Genomic DNA, 17,524 nt, shown 5'->3' on the forward strand with positions numbered 1-17,524 from the left:
CTTGTAAGAGATGAAACTTAGGAAATATTGACTAAGAGCAGATGGTATATCTGTTGCAACGCAGATGCATGACTTCACAAATACTGTAAAACTTCTTCACAAATCAATTAAATCATACATAACATAACACTGTTAAAACAGGATTAATATATAGCTTACCAACATCTCTAAGTGCGATATTGGACTATAAACCAACAGCAATTAATAGAATCAACTTCAAATACAAGGTGTCATCCAGTAGGCCCATGCACTCAAGTCAGAAACTCTTTGGCTCGCACGTAACTCCCATCACGTATTATTGTAGTGAATGACATGTTTTTGGCCAATGAATGCGCTAGCTGAACAAGTGCACCTAGCTTGTAAGAGATGAAACTTAGGAATATACATATATATATGAACTTGTTGTATTAATGATTTCCTCAGATCCTAGTGTATATACAGGTATGTATGATTAAAAATTCATAGCTTATTTCTATTATAAACAGAAGTAATAAACATGCTAGTCACGCATTAGTGATAAGTTTTACTTAGGATAAAATTCTATTAAAATTCTATGGGTTAAAAAAAAAAGGTTTCGATATATACAAATCTATATGTTAAAAATCGTTCTATATACAAATTGTTTTCCCAACACAACCGTTCAAATATTCGAAATGATGAAGAAGGAAGATATATAGAGGCCGATGAAATACAAAACCAATCTGAAGACATTATGAACGGTTGTGTTGGGAAAACAATTTGTATATAGAACGATTTTTAACATATAGATTTGTATATATCGAAACCTTTTTTTTTTTAACCCATAGAATTTTAATAGAATTTTATCCCAAGTAAAACTTATCACTAATGCGTGACTAGCATGTTTATTACTTCTGTTTATAATAGAAATAAACTATGAATTTTTAATCATACATACCTGTATATACACTAGGATCTTAATATTGCTACTAACCATTCCACTGAAGAAGCCTTAACCGGCGAAACGTTTGGATATTAACACTGAGTGAAATAAATAGTTAATTTTATGTCTGAGGAAATCATTAATACAACAAGTTCATAATATACCAGACATGTTTCCACAAGCACCTTCATATATATAATTATATTATATTATATATATAATTAATATATATATAATATATATATATTTATATATATATATATATATATATATATATATATATGTATAGGTTATCACATGAGGGGCGAGGTGATATCAGTTTTATCGCTTGAGGGACGATATCATAAAATGTCACGAGTGAGCGCAGCGAACGAGGGACATTTATGATATCGTCCTGAAAGCGATAAAACTGATATCACCTCGTCTCGATTGTGATAACCTGTTTATCACATACTTCTTTTTGATCTATAAAGCAATCGACATTGACTGAAACAAACCTCGAATTGCTCGAGTCAGCCATCTTTGTTTTGACAGCGGCAAATGCAGCGGGACAAAAAGCGATATCAGTGACAAAAAGCGATATCAGTGACGATATCGTTTTTATGTCACCCTGTTATCGCCCTGATAAAGGCACAAGTATGTGATAAATATATATATATAATATTATATATATATATATATATATATATATATATATATATATTTCACCATATAGGGCTCACTGTATATCACTATCCACTGATCTATAAATCTCCAACTAAGGGACTGCGGAGTAGTCAGGCAAATTGTTACGTAGTGTTTGATAGAAAAAAGTAAAAAAAATTCCATTCATATGTATTCGACACCCATTTTTACTTGAGCCTGCGAACACGTAGGGAATAGCGGTTAACTGCATGATCGTTTGTACCATTTTGTGATCTGTGATTTTGTGACGTCTGCGTGCATGATCGTTTATACCACTTTGTGATGTACATGAGGATAGCGCTAGCATTTTAAGTTTTAAGACTCCGACCTACCTATTAAAACGGTAGCCGGAGGCCCGGAGTAAAGCTGGTTTTCCACCTGCGTTATTTTTCGCGCGAAGCGACTTTATTCTTTTGTATTTGGGCAATTTGTACCAGATGATTTGCAGTTGAGAGCTCTGAAACAAGTAGAATGTCGCTATGTGCGAAATATATCGCTAGTGAAAAACCGGCTTTAATAGGCCTAAATCATTCACTGGCCTAGATAGCCAGCTTTTCCCCGATCTTTTTATCTGTATCTGCTCGTCGTCGCTTCGGTGATTGCCGTACGGCATCGGGGCAAGTAGATAATTAGAGAAGATCCATTGAAATAGGCACACGTAAACTTCAGTTGACAAAACCAAACTCTTTTAATAGCGACTGTTTTACAAATAACTCATCGTGTATCAAGAAATATGAAACGCAAAAAGAGCAACAAGTCTGAACAAGAAACAAATAAAAGCGAGAGCGAGCCGTCAAGATGGAAGTATCTAGCATTTGTTGTTCTTTTCAGCTTTCCTGGTGTTATGTATGTACTGGAAAGTCTCTCAGGTTTATCAAAAAACTTTCAAATGTCGTACGTGTACGCCATTTGTACCGCTGCACTGATTATCGCAGTTTGGTTCTATTTTAGAGCATTCTTCAAGGGTTCTTATAAATATATTGCGATAATCCTTTTGCCATTTCTACTCTTCCCAAGTTTTAAAGTTCATTTATGTTCACCAGTTGTTTTGGTTAACAAAGACATAGGAACAAGGTACAAGCTTGCAACAACTGCGGAGGAAATCTTGCAAGATTTGGGTGAATCGTGTTTAAAACATTTTGGCAAATCTTTCTACAGTCTTTCTCTTGTTACGCCTCGGGTAACCTTAAAAGTGAGACCACAAGAGATTGTTGACTTGAATGCAACTACAAATTCAGCTTATGGTGACAACCAAGCAAAAACCTCGAGATTGTTTCTAATTTTCTCTCTTCGGAGTGTTCATGGAAAGACTCACTCGTTATCGATGATAACAAAGGTGCCGTTTCGGTCAACAAAGATCCTTGAAGGGCTTCAGAAGAAACAAAGCATGGAACTGACAGGAAGGATAGTTAATATTGGGAAGGATATGTTGGAAATGAAAGCTGGTTTTGAAAGACAGAAACTGTTTGTAAGACCTGTTGTTTTCCAACCGTATCATTTTGAATTGAATAACGATGATGAATTGTAGATAAATTATGATGATTAATTTGACCTTCATGGTTTGTGTCACATACACATTGAAATTTTAAAGATGCCATTATTATAATGCTGGTAACTACTATATCAACCCCCTGAAAAGTGATTTTGAATGATTGCTCTCTCATAAAATGAGAAAGCAAATGACTGACATCATGTAATTTCATTTCAATTCAGTAGGAGGATGGTTTAATGATCCAAACACTGAGTTGATATTGCAAGGATCATTCTGATACACACATGTCAGTGATGTCTTCTTTATTCCATCCTAATGAACATTTTTATGGCATAAAACAGATTGCTTATAAAAATATATTTTATTATATTAGTACAAGATAGAATAAAATAAAGAAATTTTATAAAGAATTGTTAAACAAAAATCTTTAATGTACAGGTGGTTGTATAGTCCTATACCATGTAATTCAGGCATTTTTTTGAAGGTGGCTACTCTGTACATACAGGTTGATTGATTTATTAAGCCATGGGGTCAGGAATTTGTAATATCAGCTTTGTATATACCCATGCTACTCGATAAGTATGTGCGTTAGCCTGAGTTGCAGCCGCTTGTATTACGGAAGTGTAATTTTACATAATACAAGCGGATGCAACTCAGGCTATGTGTGGGTGTGAAAAGCACCTGGGCACTAGTGCCTTCAGACCCAGTCTCCAATTTGAATAAGTTAAAAAAAATGGTTGATTATGCCTAATCACCTCAAAATTCAAACCTGATCCCACAAAAACAAAACCAACAGGATAAGTACAATGTTTGAGCTGCTGGGGCAGGTTGAATGTGATAATGTGAATGGTTTCAGGATTGGTATTAGAATGGGATAAGATGATTACTATATTAGATGTGAGAAATAATTCTTAATCTAAAAACTCAAACCATAATCCTAGAGCTAATCACAGTTAATCCATGAGAAAAGTAACAAAAGTCAGACCATTTCCTGGGCACTAGCTCGATTTTGTCACGGCCAATATTGCGAAATACGAAGATGGCGAAAGATTTGATACGAATGCCAACCTTATCGGAAGTTGATTTGTCTGGCTTGAGTGAGTGGGAGAAATCCAGCATTTCCTCCGTAATGGAGAAGGCAGAGGTAGAAATTCTTTTGACATTATTGCTTTTGTGAGATAATGTAAAATATCGAACGAAATTATGCGATTTACACGTCAAATATTCATGTAAACCTTTAAATTTCGATGTTTCTGACATTGTTAAGGGTTGTAAAAAGTTTTGACGTATTCTGTTCTCAAATTTTGACAGGAGATACAAAAGAGGGAAGAGAACAACTTATTGAGGTATTGTAACACTTTTTCTTCGTTAATTTCACTTTCCTTTGACTACAATGTTTGCAATTATTGATAAAATCAATGTGATTTAATATAATAGGTTCCTTGATAATAGATCATCATTTTATATAATAGAGATCGAAGAGTGTGCAGAACAATAAACAATGTGGGGTGAAAGTTCACCTAAGGCAATGCTTATATTTAAAGCTGATGTTACTGATCTGACACTACTGGACCATATTCTACATTTCTGGGGCAAATATTAAAACCCCTACTAAATTAATCCAAACTTGAAATATCAAGAGGAGCAGCTAGGTGGGGAGGGTGTCCAGAGATACCTGGCTCCCAGAATGCCTGGGTTAAAAATACTCTGTGTTGTAAGTTGTGGTTCTGTCCCTGGCTAGCATTAATCATCAATAATAATCATCAATAATAATCATTTTGTCTGAATTTCTAACATGAACAGTCTAAATAAGTTAAAGTCTTGCTTAATCCATTTTAAAATACCAGGGATCAAGTACCACTTATAAACAAGCACACCAGGAAATTATAGCTATTATGTATCACTTTAAAAAGCAGTACTTTGAAGCTGAAATTGCCTATTTAATAATATTTATGTGGTTTAATTATTGTCTTACTTATGTTTATGAAGACTGTAAATTATCTAATATTAGTTTTTCGTGTTCACCGAGACACTTTGCTTTTTCGATTTAGGCAAAAAATGGAAGGTCAGCTAAGCAAGTGGACAAATCTGATGAAGGGTTGGCAATATCGATGGTTTGTCTTGAATTCTGAAACTGGCCATCTAGAATATTATGTGGTACTTTAACATTTATTTTTAATTTAAAGTATATTTGTGTACTGGTAGTAGGGTTGGATCACCTAGATCAACTGCTATTTTATCCAATGATGCATGTTCACATTCATTCCAAATGTAGTTGTATACAAGCCTCAGAATTAAGGAATAATTTAGTTGCAATAGATAAAATTGCCAATTGATCGAAGCACAAACAGTTTCGGATTTAAGATTGCTATATAAAAACCAAGCAGATCCAGACCTTCAAAGAGAAATTGGAGAAATGCTAATCTCACCAATTTGGCATTAAATATCACTAACAAGTGAAACTGTTATAGCTAGTTATTAGGCAGATTAAGATTGTTGGACCAGGAACTGGTCCCTAACCGCTGCTAATCTTGTTGTTGTTGTTGTTGTTAGGGGGTGACGCTCTTTAAAAAAACCCTAAGGCTCTAGCATTACTTGTTTGATCGGAATGAAACTTGGCACAATTATTCTAAGCAATATTCCGCATCGATTGACGGAGTTCGAATTTTTACCTTTTACCTTTGAAGCAAGTTACAAGCAATTCTTGATATATTTGCAGCAAATAATATATACATATCATTAATATTCAGCCTATATATAAGTAAACAGAAACGATTAGAAATACATTGTCCTCTCCATTGTTATAAATACAATGCAGTTCAGAAATTAAACTCGGTTACGCAGTTCCTGGTCCACTATAGTACGATCGTACTTGTTGAATTTAGTGGGGTTGCATCTAATTAATTGGCTTGCATTTTCAGGACAAAAGCAAATGGACTCATGGTTCAGAACCAAGGGGTTCAGTGCATTTGATGGTGAGTGAACTAAAAGAAATATAATTATTATATGTTAACTTATAATGTTATTATCATTATACTACTTAAAAAACTTATATTATGTCTGTGAAATATATTTAATTTGCATTGAGAATTGCCTTTTTTGTTGTAGGGTGCTGTAATAGCCCCAAGTGATGAAGACTCTGTAACGTTTAGTGTAAATGCAGCAAATGGTGATCTTTTCAAACTGAGAGGTGAGGATATGGTATTTGATACACAGTCCATAATACATCATGCAATGGTTAACCTAAGTCTCGGTGCAGAAGAGGGAGAATTAATTCAAAGAAAGTGTATTAGCTACATATGTATTAATGTATAAATGGTCTTTGGTACTCGATTAAGTCTGTAATCATAGATTTAGGTGAAATTGTTTATGTATTGTGATTTTGATTATGTCTATTCATTACGCTAATCATTGCTGGAAGGAATAAGCTGTTTTTAAATTAACTTGATTTGTCTTATACATTGAAACCTGGCCCCCCTGGACCTTGATCAGTTACTTACCAAAAATATGTTTTGGACCTCAGGGTCCAAAGCATAATTGCAATATACATAGTTTCTTTTTCCCAGCTTCTGATGCCCGAGAACGTCAACAGTGGATCAATAAGATACGAATGATTTCTGAGATGCATTCTACACAGCTTGTTAATGTAAGTTACAAAGGTTGTTACTGGCCTAATATATTATAATGAGGAAAAAAGTGAGCTTGTTTACTCGAAAGTCGCAATGTTTTCCACGACAAGATTTACGTACTTGAAGACAAAACACACACTTTCTCGAGGAAAAGATTTCTGCTGTATTGCAATGTTTCTCGTCGAAGAGAAATGAACTATATTAGCTAATATTTTTTTTATAAATACAACAAAAAAAGACAATATATATTCACACGGTAATTCGAAATTTTATTAAGCAATAAGTTGAAACGCAGCTTATACTAAACCTGTTAAAACTTCCTGCTGCAATTCTTGTCTCTTTTTGTTTATTTCTCAGTTACATATTCGATTCTGTTAATAATTTTGATCTGAATGTTGATTCACCTTATGTAAAAAATTTCGCCGCCATTTTGTTTTTCAAACGTTTGTTAACTTTTTGTCTGGCGGGAAACATTGCATGTGGATCAATGTGGATACAAAGACACGTGAACACGAGTCGGCCAATCACAATTGAGATAGGGGACACAAATGGACCAATCACTAATGTTTACGAAATAGCGGCTCATTAGTGACTCGACCGATCAAAATATAAAAGGCATGGGGTTGTAGACCGAATATTTCAACAATTAAAACCGCCTGCAGTTTTCGATCGCTTTAGGTCACTTATTTTTTCGAAATAACTCCTTATTTTTCCGAAATAACTCCCTAACTCCATTAGGTTTTATATAATAAATCGAAAAATTTGATAAAAATACGGATAAAATAGTGCCTGCAACGAAAATTGCTTGCTGTACTGTAATCAGTAAGTAATATATCGAAATTTGTTTACTAAAATTTAATAGTTAATGTTAATGCTAAAGTCGAAGAATTGTCGATTAAAATTGTTCTCTGAAATGCTATTGACGACCGCGAAAATAGAACGAAAAGTTGAAACATATCATAAAGCTCTATCTTGCAGATTTTGGCTGTTGGACTGTTTAGCTATAGACAATCGAAAATAGTCAAAAGCCAGATATAGTGAATACATTTGATTTGCTCGCATTTATCCATGAATTTACACAGTTTTGAAACATGATAGTGCTATGGTAACATTGCGTGTTTTAACATTACAATCCAAATAACCAATTTACTCCTCAAATTTAGAAAGTTCAACAAAGCAGCCAGACAATAGGTCAGGCGAGTGCAATTCCGTCGAGTGGTAAACAACCTCAAGGTCAAAATCTTGTCAATGCCTTAACAACGGCCGATAATACTGACTTGTCGTCCAGCAAGGAACGCATTACCACAATATCGTCTGAGGTGCTCGAGTATATGGAGGTTATCAATGAACTTCTAAATACCACGGAAGCGCAACAGATGGCATTCATAAACAAAATAGAGGTACGTGATTTTTTCACCAAAATCTCAGCACCCTATTTGCCTTGCGCTAGTTGCTCAAAAACCGGTTAGCTTAACCCTAGGGTAAGCAAATCTTTACATCATCACATAAACTATTAGATTAAAATTTAACCCAGGGTTAGCGCTAATTGGCTTTACACAACAAGTTGAACAACTGGGCCAAGGTACTTAAATCTTTTCACCCTTGTACAAGCGAGAATATTAGTTAGCCGGTACCCCAAGAACTGAACTAGAGTAGAATCGAGGGATATATTGATTGAATATCATTTACTGTTGTAGGAGGCTCCGAATGATGGTGAAACAGTTAATCCTTTGAGCAAGGTATGGTAGCTTTGTACAAGGTTGAAGCCGGCGAATAATTACCTCGAAACCTAAAATTCAATGTAAAAACCACGCAAATGTAGAACAATAATAGAAAAGCTTGCATTAGGAGCACGTCATTTCTGACGCGCTTTAAAGTTCAAGTTCAAAGGTTATTAAAAGAAAACTCCAATCCAATGTTCTATACATACTAAAAGCAATTTTAATCAATTCTAGGATGTGTTGATAACGAAGGCTACCGCCCAGGTAACTACTGTCCTTATATTTGGTACCGACTTTCGACTTGAGTATCATAGTTAAAAGCCCATTCCACCAGGACCTGAGAAGTTATTGGGTATCAATTCAGGGGGGTCTACTATTAAGGGGAGATGCTGTTAAACAATTGCAGTGCCGTATTTTGACGTTTTATAGCTAGGGCATTTGTGGGTTAGCTTGCATAAGAAGCTTAACAGGATTTAGGAGAGGAAACGTTTCAGCATATTTTTAAATTTAGAGGTTTCCTTTTGGTTTTTGTTTGTAGGCAACGCTTCACTGTCTCTATCAATGCCTGGCTATATTGCAGAAGCAGGTAAAGTAAATATACTCTATGTATTCAGGTGTTTTAGTAATGGTAGAATGGTGTCGTAATTTTCAACAAGTTTAGGCTATCAATATGCAATCTCATCGGCTAGCTATGAGGGCAGTCTTAGTATACTGTATATTCTTTCTAGATTGACGATACGCGTGATGTTGCAAGGAACTCTGGAATACCTGAAGACGCCTCAATACAATGGTTTGGTCCGCCTGATACAAAGTAAGTTCTGGACTAACGTCGATTTCCATAGGAGCGAGGAATTTAGAGCCTGTTTTCAACTGGAGGCTAGCGATTGATTAAGCTTTGCTGTTTTTGACTTGGCAGACTTATTTTAACATTTTACTAAAAAGCCCCTTCTTTATGAAATTGGTTAAATTTTGAAGCGAAACTCCGTCGCAATACAGGGCTACATTAGAAACAGAAAGATTTTTATAAATTGCATGTGCGAAAGCGAAAAATGTGTAACTATAACCTTGTCAAATATGAGATTTTCGTACACAATTATAGTTTATCATATCACATATGTTTAAAAAATGTGTGTTTTAAACTTAGAACAGTGCCACATTCACAGCATCCGCACCTACTACATTCGCACAGCATTCCATCAATACCGTCATCCTCCGGTAGCGTCAGTGGTGGTAAAAAGACTTCTCTGCCGTGTTGTATCGACAATTTTGTTGACGGTGTTGAACTCGGTAAGTTTTACTGACAGGTACGCTGTAGATTAGAATACCGACTTTATACTGATTACGATACGGGGAAGAAATATGTAAATTTGCTATTTATTTCAAAGCCAAATTGGAAACGAGGAATGCCTGTGTCCCTGCAAGAGATGTAATAATAATATATTAATATATATTATAATGTACCTACGGGGTACGGTATCCCTACAAAAGCAATATGCATGTGGGTTAATGCCATATTCAAAGAGATCGACAATCTCAAAGAGATTAACAGTGGACAATTGCTGAGTTTAGTGCTGAGACGAAAAAAGTAAAATACGCTGGCAATGTTTTTAACACAGGCGCGTTTGTCACCGTAAAGGTCTGTTCACACGATCCAATTTTGTCGCATCCAATTCACTTCTGACGTATGGAATGTAATCTGTTGTTGACAAAGCAGTACTGCATTAGCTTCAGTTGGTTATCTGCCCTTTTACATTGCAAGTTAACAGTCCACAAAACATCTATCAGAAGTGAAATTGGATCGGATATAAACAGACAATAAATCTTGTACAATATAAATATCTTGATACGTCACTGTGCCTTTCGTAGAGTCACATTTACATGACGAGGTAGACGACGAATCAGTGAACAATCAGGCATTTTCCTTGGAGAATGAAAATATGGAGGAGCATAAAAGCCTAATTCTTCATTTACTTTCAAAACTTAAACTTGGTATGGATCTAACCAAGGTAAATTGCACTAAATTCACTGTTTATAAAGGCTTTTGCGAATAGATTCATTGTGTTATTCGGAATAAACTTTATTTTCTATCTGCTGAAATTATCAGCTGAGAGTGGTTTCATTGTTTTGTTAGAAGCAGTTATTTTGGTTTCGTCTCATTATAAGTTTGCACTTTGCCGTTCAGTTTACTCTAGTTTAGACTTTAGATTTTTTGGTTCAATTTTTAATCAACTTAAGCCGTTTTGCTAGGGTTAGGTGTTGTTCAATTTAGTTTAATTTAGCACATATACACTACTTCATGTATATGTCTTCTTATTTTCCCTGCAGGTTCCTCTCCCTACATTCATCCTTGAACCACGAAGCTCACTAGAAATGTTCGCCGATTTCTACGGCTATCCTGATCTATTTCTGAAGTATGTAACTCGTCGTGAATATTTATTGCAGTAGTGCCCAGCGTTGTAATCGTTTTGATTTACAGCCTGCACTGGGGGGCACTTGTTTAAAGAGTTACATAACAGTTTGTTCCAAATTAGGGGCTTAAGTCTTGAAGCTTTGTATTGAAATGTACGATTTAAATACTGTATTAAATACGGTATATTTTCGTTTCATATTACAGAATATCAGAGGAACATTCAGCAGAAGAGCGTATGTTAGCGGCAGTTCAATATTATCTGACTTCGTTTTATGCGGCTAGAAAGGTAGGGAATGCAAAATGTACGAATGACTTTTTCCTGAAATTTCATCACAATAATAATCAGATTTTAAGAATTTGAATCTTCATCAATGTGGTTTCATCACCCCGACGTCTCAAACACAGGTTCAATTTCCCGATATTTTGACGCTTTTATACAGGGTCATTATTCCAAAAAACCGTACAACCCTGTTCTCGGTGAGATCTTTCAATGTTCTTGGAATACCTGTGCCAGGCAAACGCACGGTGACGTATCAAACACTGAGAATACCGAGGAGTCACGTGACTGCAGGCTGCGGTACGTCGCTGAACAAGTATCCCATCATCCTCCAGGTGAGCTGAATAAATAGCTTTTGTATATAGCTACATATGACATAAAATATGTTTTTCATATGACATAAAATAGAATCGTCATAATTCGTTCCTAATTCACATGTCGTAAATCGTTGTTATGTGAAATCATAATTAGTCCACTCCATTTCTTTATTCTTCATTTGGTCGATATTTTAGCGGGAAATCGAGTTGCCTCTTCCTGACACATTTAGTCGCCTATGCGGAACCATGTTTTGCGAATTACCAATGGCAACTGGATACTAGAATACTGTCAGAATATTTCTCGTAATTGAATCTGAATTACGACGAATTATGTCATATGAAAACCAGCTTTAAACATTCATGACAGTTGTCTTCCGTTCACGGCATTTCTATTGTTTTTTGATGCAGTTTCGGCATTTTATGTTGAATGTCCACAGAAGAATGTCTGCATGAACTGTCATATTTGGACGAAATCAAAGTTTTACGGAATGTCTATCGGAGTTGAACTTATTGGAGATGGTGAGCCTGCATCTTTAGTATATCCTGTTTACATCTGAGACAGATTTCAGGCACAGGATGCGAGGAAATTATTTTGTTTGATTCTCAAGGTGTTTTGACCTTATTAAACCACGACGAAGAATATGTGTTCACATTTCCAAATGCATATTGCAGGTATTATGTTCGCATGTATACTTTTGTATTCACGATGGGTCGTTTGTAAAAACACTATTGTAAACACGACGATATTTTTCCCTCTATCCAATATTTTGCAAATAAACTTTGCTGATTTACTTATTTTGGGATTCCCTTTCTATCAGTACTGCTGAATATTCCTAATAGGAATGGTCTATGTTCATTTTGGAGCATATACAATGTACATCCTATACTTTTTTTTATATAGACATCCTATACTTTTTCTATATAGGTCAATTTTAACTCGACCGTGGACAGAACTTGGTGGTAAAGTGAACATATCGTGTTCAAAAACTGGCTATAGTTCCTCGATAACGTTTCATACCAAACCAATGTACGGCGGTGTACGAGATAATATCACAGGTGAAGTTAAACATCTTCCAAGTGGCCGTGTTGTTTGCAGGATCAATGGACAGTGGACAGAGAAGATAGAGATGGTGTTTCCTGATAAAGGGGTAAGCGGTGTTTCTCTCCATGTTCTTTCTAATTTTTGCATGTTGAGCCATATCAATGAGCTATTACTAGTAGTGCAGCTTTTTACACTTTAGCTTTCCTTTTTTCATCCTTTAGTTATCCTTTTATTACCCTTTAATTATCCCTTTTTCACCCTATAGTTGACCTTTTGCTACCCTTTAGTTGTCCTTTTGTTACCCTTTAGTTTTCCTTTTATTATCCCTTAGTTGTCCTTTTATTATCCATTAGTTGTCCTTTTCTTGCCCTTTAGTTGTCCTTTTATATTACCCTTTAATTGTCCCTTATTAACCCCTTTGCTGTCCTTTTGTTAGCAAATTTATTTCAGATACTCTCTGCGAATTTTAGGTATAGCGAAATGTGAACAATATATAGTTCACAATAATTTACTTGAAGATGGCATTCTTTAATTTAAGTGTTTAAAATTGAGTTTACATATGTATTTGTGTAATTCACAAAAGGTGCAGCATTTAAAAGTGCTCGAACCGAAGGTGATGACGAAGACTTGTAAGAAACTACGGCCTCTGTCCTTACAGCAAGACAATGAATCAAGAAAGTAAGAAAGTCCGTCTCTTTAACATTTCAAGGACCAAGCTTTTGATATCTGACATGTTTTAAGCTTGTATTATTACAGATGGAGTGTACATTCTGCCTATTCTGAAATATTGGCGTAGTCAGCCAGCTATCACAACAATCACTCCACTATATTTCCTGAAACGCTTAGCTTCAAATAGAAACTCTTTACAAGCCCATATATTTTTGCAACGCTTTTCCAGATTGTGGAATCTCGTAACGGAGGCAGTGAGGAATGACGATATAGATAAGGCAGCTGAAGAAAAGCGGAAGGTACTTGTTACTTTACTTGTTCATTTCCTTCACTTCCTTCGCACACAATGATGAATACTTAAGTTACACCAAATTGAAAAAGTTAAACGAAGTAGTTGCTCGTTTTCATTTGCTGTGGTAACTCGCGAACTATTTTTTCTTCTTCAACCGTCCACTTAAAACTGTCCGGCGTCCATATTTTTTCCTTGTCTGATGAAATATACTTGAAAAGCTATCTTTCAAGGTGGGATTGTTTCATTTTAACATTTTTTCATCTTTGATTAAATCATCGCCAAGCTTTGTTTTTTTATTAGATTGCGTTTACGTTAGTATATATACCTGTTGTGGGAAACAGCAAATTAACGGTGTAACATCGTCTTTGTTTTGGCAGCTTGAAGAGGACCAAAGAGTGGCAGCCAGGCAACGAGAAGAGTCAGAGACGCCTTGGAAAACGAAGGTTTGTTTATACTCACACATTGTGAAAATTTTCTGAAGTCCACCAGGTTTGAGAATATGCGCATTGACATGTCCCTGCAAAGTTTGCAGGTTTCCCATTCTATATACTTCTGTGTTTTGTGTGGGAATTATAAAATAACGCAGCCTTTCAATATTATAATGCCATAGAACGTGCTTATACATAGGTTCCTCCCAAAATTCTTGTGTAGCCTCAATTTTTCTCGGCTAATCTGTTTACTGGACGCTACACAGCGATTGATCATTTCCTCAAAAGGCAAACATAGAAATATTTTTGGGAGAAGTGCTGCAGTATGTCCAGAAGGTTGTGATTCTATATAAAGGAGTTTAAGTTCATTTGAGTTTAAGCATAAAATCTAGCCCAAATTTATCTGGGCTGGAATCCTGACCAAGAGTCGTTCATTCGTGATCTCATTTATGGAATAAACATGAAGTATATAGAACACACCAGCCCTTTGCCGTCTGTGCAAACAATAGAATAATCATTTATTTCATGGTAAATACATATATTTATAAAGTATGGAAAATGTGCACTACGTTTTCCTCAATATTGTATTATTTTTGCTTCGGTATTAACAAATTTTCTATTACCTGAAACTTCAGTTATTCCATCAACATGGTGAAAAGTGGCTGTACAATCATCATCTGAGCCTGCGACGAAAGCGATTGCACAGCGCATCAAGAAAAAGGCAAGATACTAAGCCGACGACCACGTGACCCCTACAGGGGTAATCGATTTTATCCTCTCGCAAATCAGCAATCTTCGTATGTAAAATGCGCACAGATTTAATCGTTTCCGGGTTTTTGACTCATCGGAGAGCGGAATTGATGAAGTTCACATGATTCTACTTACGTTGACCAAATGAAGTAAATACACCTATAGAAGATCACTCTTTAAATTTTTAGTTGGATGGGCATACACTTGTAAAATCTATGTAACCAGAAGGATAACTCGGTCGCCATCTTTGAAGCAAATTTAGAATCGAGTTGTAGGATGCTTGTTATTGTCTTCCCATTTGACGATCGCGCGCTTTCCTACAATTAGGTTTCAAATATGGTGGGTAATAACCGTCACCTGCACCTCCAATTACGCGTCTTGGGACGGTCCAAATAGAACCTTAAACAAGATATCGACATTCTTAAAAATTGTTAGTAAGTGAACTCCGTGAAAACTGAAATGATAACTAGGTCGCCAGGTCGCCATCTTTGAAGCCAACTCGAAGCTGAATTAAAGGACCATTGCTAGTCCGTTTCTATTGTTTTTTTTTTATCAATAATAAAAAGAGACTGGCTTCGGTCCTCAAATTATCTTCAAAGATGGCGTTTCAAAGATTCCTGTAGTTCACATTTCGGAAGGTAGAATTCCAGTTGTATTTACTTCATTTCGGTTGGCTGTTGATTTTAATATGACACTGGAGCAAGATGTCGAATGGACTCCCGCTTGTAGAGTATATACGAATGACGTTTTACCGTACATTGCTTGAAATTTATTGCTCGAAATATATTTGATGCTTCTTATGTTTCAAATAATGCAGCAAATTAGTTGTAAGTCAGCAATGGTAAAAAAAGAAGGGCAATGTCTGGGGAAGAAAGGCGTTTAACTAGCATGATTAACTGTGGAGAAAGGAAATACTTAACAATGAATTGGATATAAGTGACACACCGTAAAACGAGCTATCGAAAAACAAATATTTAAAAAAAGAAATTTCACGCCGAATAGCCTGATCGGAACGAGATCTTGCCTTTAACGGGCTGACATGAAACTAAACCTAATCCTAGCTAAACCTTCTCAAATGAACAAGCCCTTAGAGGAATTCACTGGTCTGAATTCACTGAAGTTCCACCATTGAGTATATATAGCTATAGGAGCCTATCTTGAAAGGCTAAACAAGCTCAATATATTTGTCAGGAGCCTAATCGTGTGGAGGTCAAATTCGCGTTTACATCGCGCGGAAGAACTTCGCTCTAGAGTCTAGACGCTGGGTAGCCTTGCATCTATCTCTTAGTTCAATTAGTTCTTCCATTGCAGTGAACTACACAATTTATATAGTTATATTGTGATATTGTTCTGTGATCAATTTCCGTGGCGTCATACCTTTGCTGGATGCCTTCCACTGCATTCAAAATTACGCCGACTGGCGTTAGAAGAGCAGTAAAGCTTGGCTCTCGTAAACATTCGCGGTCTTTGCTTGAGAATAAAGTGCTTTGGTATTTTAAATATATTTTCTGCATTAATCACCGACATGCAGTTAGCGTTGGAATGTCAGTCCTAATTTTTTTTCTTTCTCATCAAATATGTCCGAACGTGACATACGAATGCTTGTGTAATATTCCGAATGGAAGACACCTGTCAAAAGTGTCAACACATTTTTATTTGCGGATCACAAATATTCGTCAACTATAGGTTTAAGAACACCTCATAATGTGGTATTAATGATACTGCGCGATATACTGATTTATTTGGGATGATTCAAGTGTTTTCTTCTGAATTTCTTCGCTTATCATTTTAAATTTGGGTAAGTTGCGTTTAAATTTATAGTCTAATTAGTTTAATAGTTTGACGCGCGGCGTTCGACGGAATATAGGCTGCAGCTTGACATCCTAATTCGAACAAGTATTTAAATACAAAATTTTGATTAGACTTCGCTTTAGTTTCGATTTTTTGCGATAATAATACGAAATGATGGGTTAAAAACTCTACAGCTGTAACTGAACTGTTCAGATATTAGCAACACGCTGTTAAAGTTTAACGGTAACAACGTACGATATCCTATGGCTATGTCTCATTTTCAGTACGTCACGAAAGGTAAAACTTCAAAACTGCTAATCAAGAATATATCAGACAGAATAAAATGAAATATTTTCACACAGCCTATGCAAAGATAAATGCTTCCTATAGAAAGATTTAACCATAATGTGAAGCCCGGGTCAAACGAGAATGAGAGTTAATGCGAGTTGCATCTCTCGCCCCCATTTGACTGCGAACTCTCGTGCACTCTCGTCGACTTTAAATAAACGGGTTCAAATTTTGATGAGAGTTCGTGTTTCTTTGGTCGGTCATGGAAGTTGAGGAGAGTTGCAAAATAGCTAGCGGTTTGTACTTTGTTGTAGCAGGCTCAGAAAAATAGATACAAGATACAATAAAAACAAAATAGTATAAATTAATCCCTGCTACGCGCGTGGTGAACCCTTTACCCGGTGAACCCTTGCTTCTCAAAACTCATTCTCGCTTGTCGCTTGACCATCGCACGAGAGTTTGGAAAACTCTTGATTCCTAAGTCTTATCAACTCTCACTCTTTTGACCCGGACTTCAGTTACAAGATGCGTGCTTTTGATTGTCCGATATTGTTCTATATTTCTGCAGAGGCAATTAGCAGAGGCAAATGAAAGGAATGTGTGTAGTCTCGTGCCATAGTATACCAAATTCAAACCTTTAGATTGTTTTATCAGATTATAGACGATAAACTACAGTATTTTAGATAAACAGGAATCTGGATAATATACTATCGCCTTAGTTAACTTAACCTGTTGACTATTGACCTTATGCATAATGACGTCAAGCCGTGACGTCTGCCGAGAATACTGGTTTTATTAGTTACGACTTCTACAACCAGAACTGATTCCTTGCC

General features: G+C 35.9%; 2 protein-coding genes across 2 annotated transcripts; both read left to right on the forward strand.

Moving 5' to 3' along the window:
• The first annotated feature begins 2,212 nt into the window (after positions 1-2,212).
• On the forward strand, positions 2,213-3,447 carry LOC114530088. Its single transcript, XM_028551679.1, has one exon. The coding sequence runs from the start codon at positions 2,319-2,321 to the stop codon at positions 3,111-3,113; it is 795 nt and encodes a 264-aa protein (XP_028407480.1). The 5' UTR covers positions 2,213-2,318; the 3' UTR covers positions 3,114-3,447.
• A 645-nt stretch (positions 3,448-4,092) lies between these two features.
• On the forward strand, positions 4,093-15,891 carry LOC114530104 (oxysterol-binding protein-related protein 11-like). The gene is made up of 23 exons (XM_028551692.1): positions 4,093-4,221; positions 4,389-4,423; positions 5,129-5,234; positions 5,999-6,052; positions 6,186-6,267; positions 6,644-6,723; positions 7,870-8,106; positions 8,404-8,445; positions 8,662-8,691; positions 8,966-9,013; positions 9,156-9,238; positions 9,572-9,714; positions 10,294-10,433; positions 10,753-10,838; positions 11,042-11,123; positions 11,278-11,449; positions 11,840-11,950; positions 12,040-12,103; positions 12,357-12,579; positions 13,057-13,151; positions 13,372-13,441; positions 13,812-13,877; positions 14,498-15,891. Exons 1-23 carry the CDS (start codon positions 4,117-4,119, stop codon positions 14,609-14,611), a joined length of 2,268 nt encoding a protein of 755 aa, XP_028407493.1. The 5' UTR covers positions 4,093-4,116; the 3' UTR covers positions 14,612-15,891.
• Positions 15,892-17,524: the final 1,633 nt, after the last annotated feature.

The sequence above is a fragment of the Dendronephthya gigantea genome, unplaced genomic scaffold (assembly GCF_004324835.1).
Source record: "Dendronephthya gigantea isolate DGI-Jeju-01 unplaced genomic scaffold, DenGig_1.0 000059F, whole genome shotgun sequence".
Classification (NCBI taxonomy): domain Eukaryota; kingdom Metazoa; phylum Cnidaria; class Anthozoa; order Malacalcyonacea; family Nephtheidae; genus Dendronephthya; species Dendronephthya gigantea.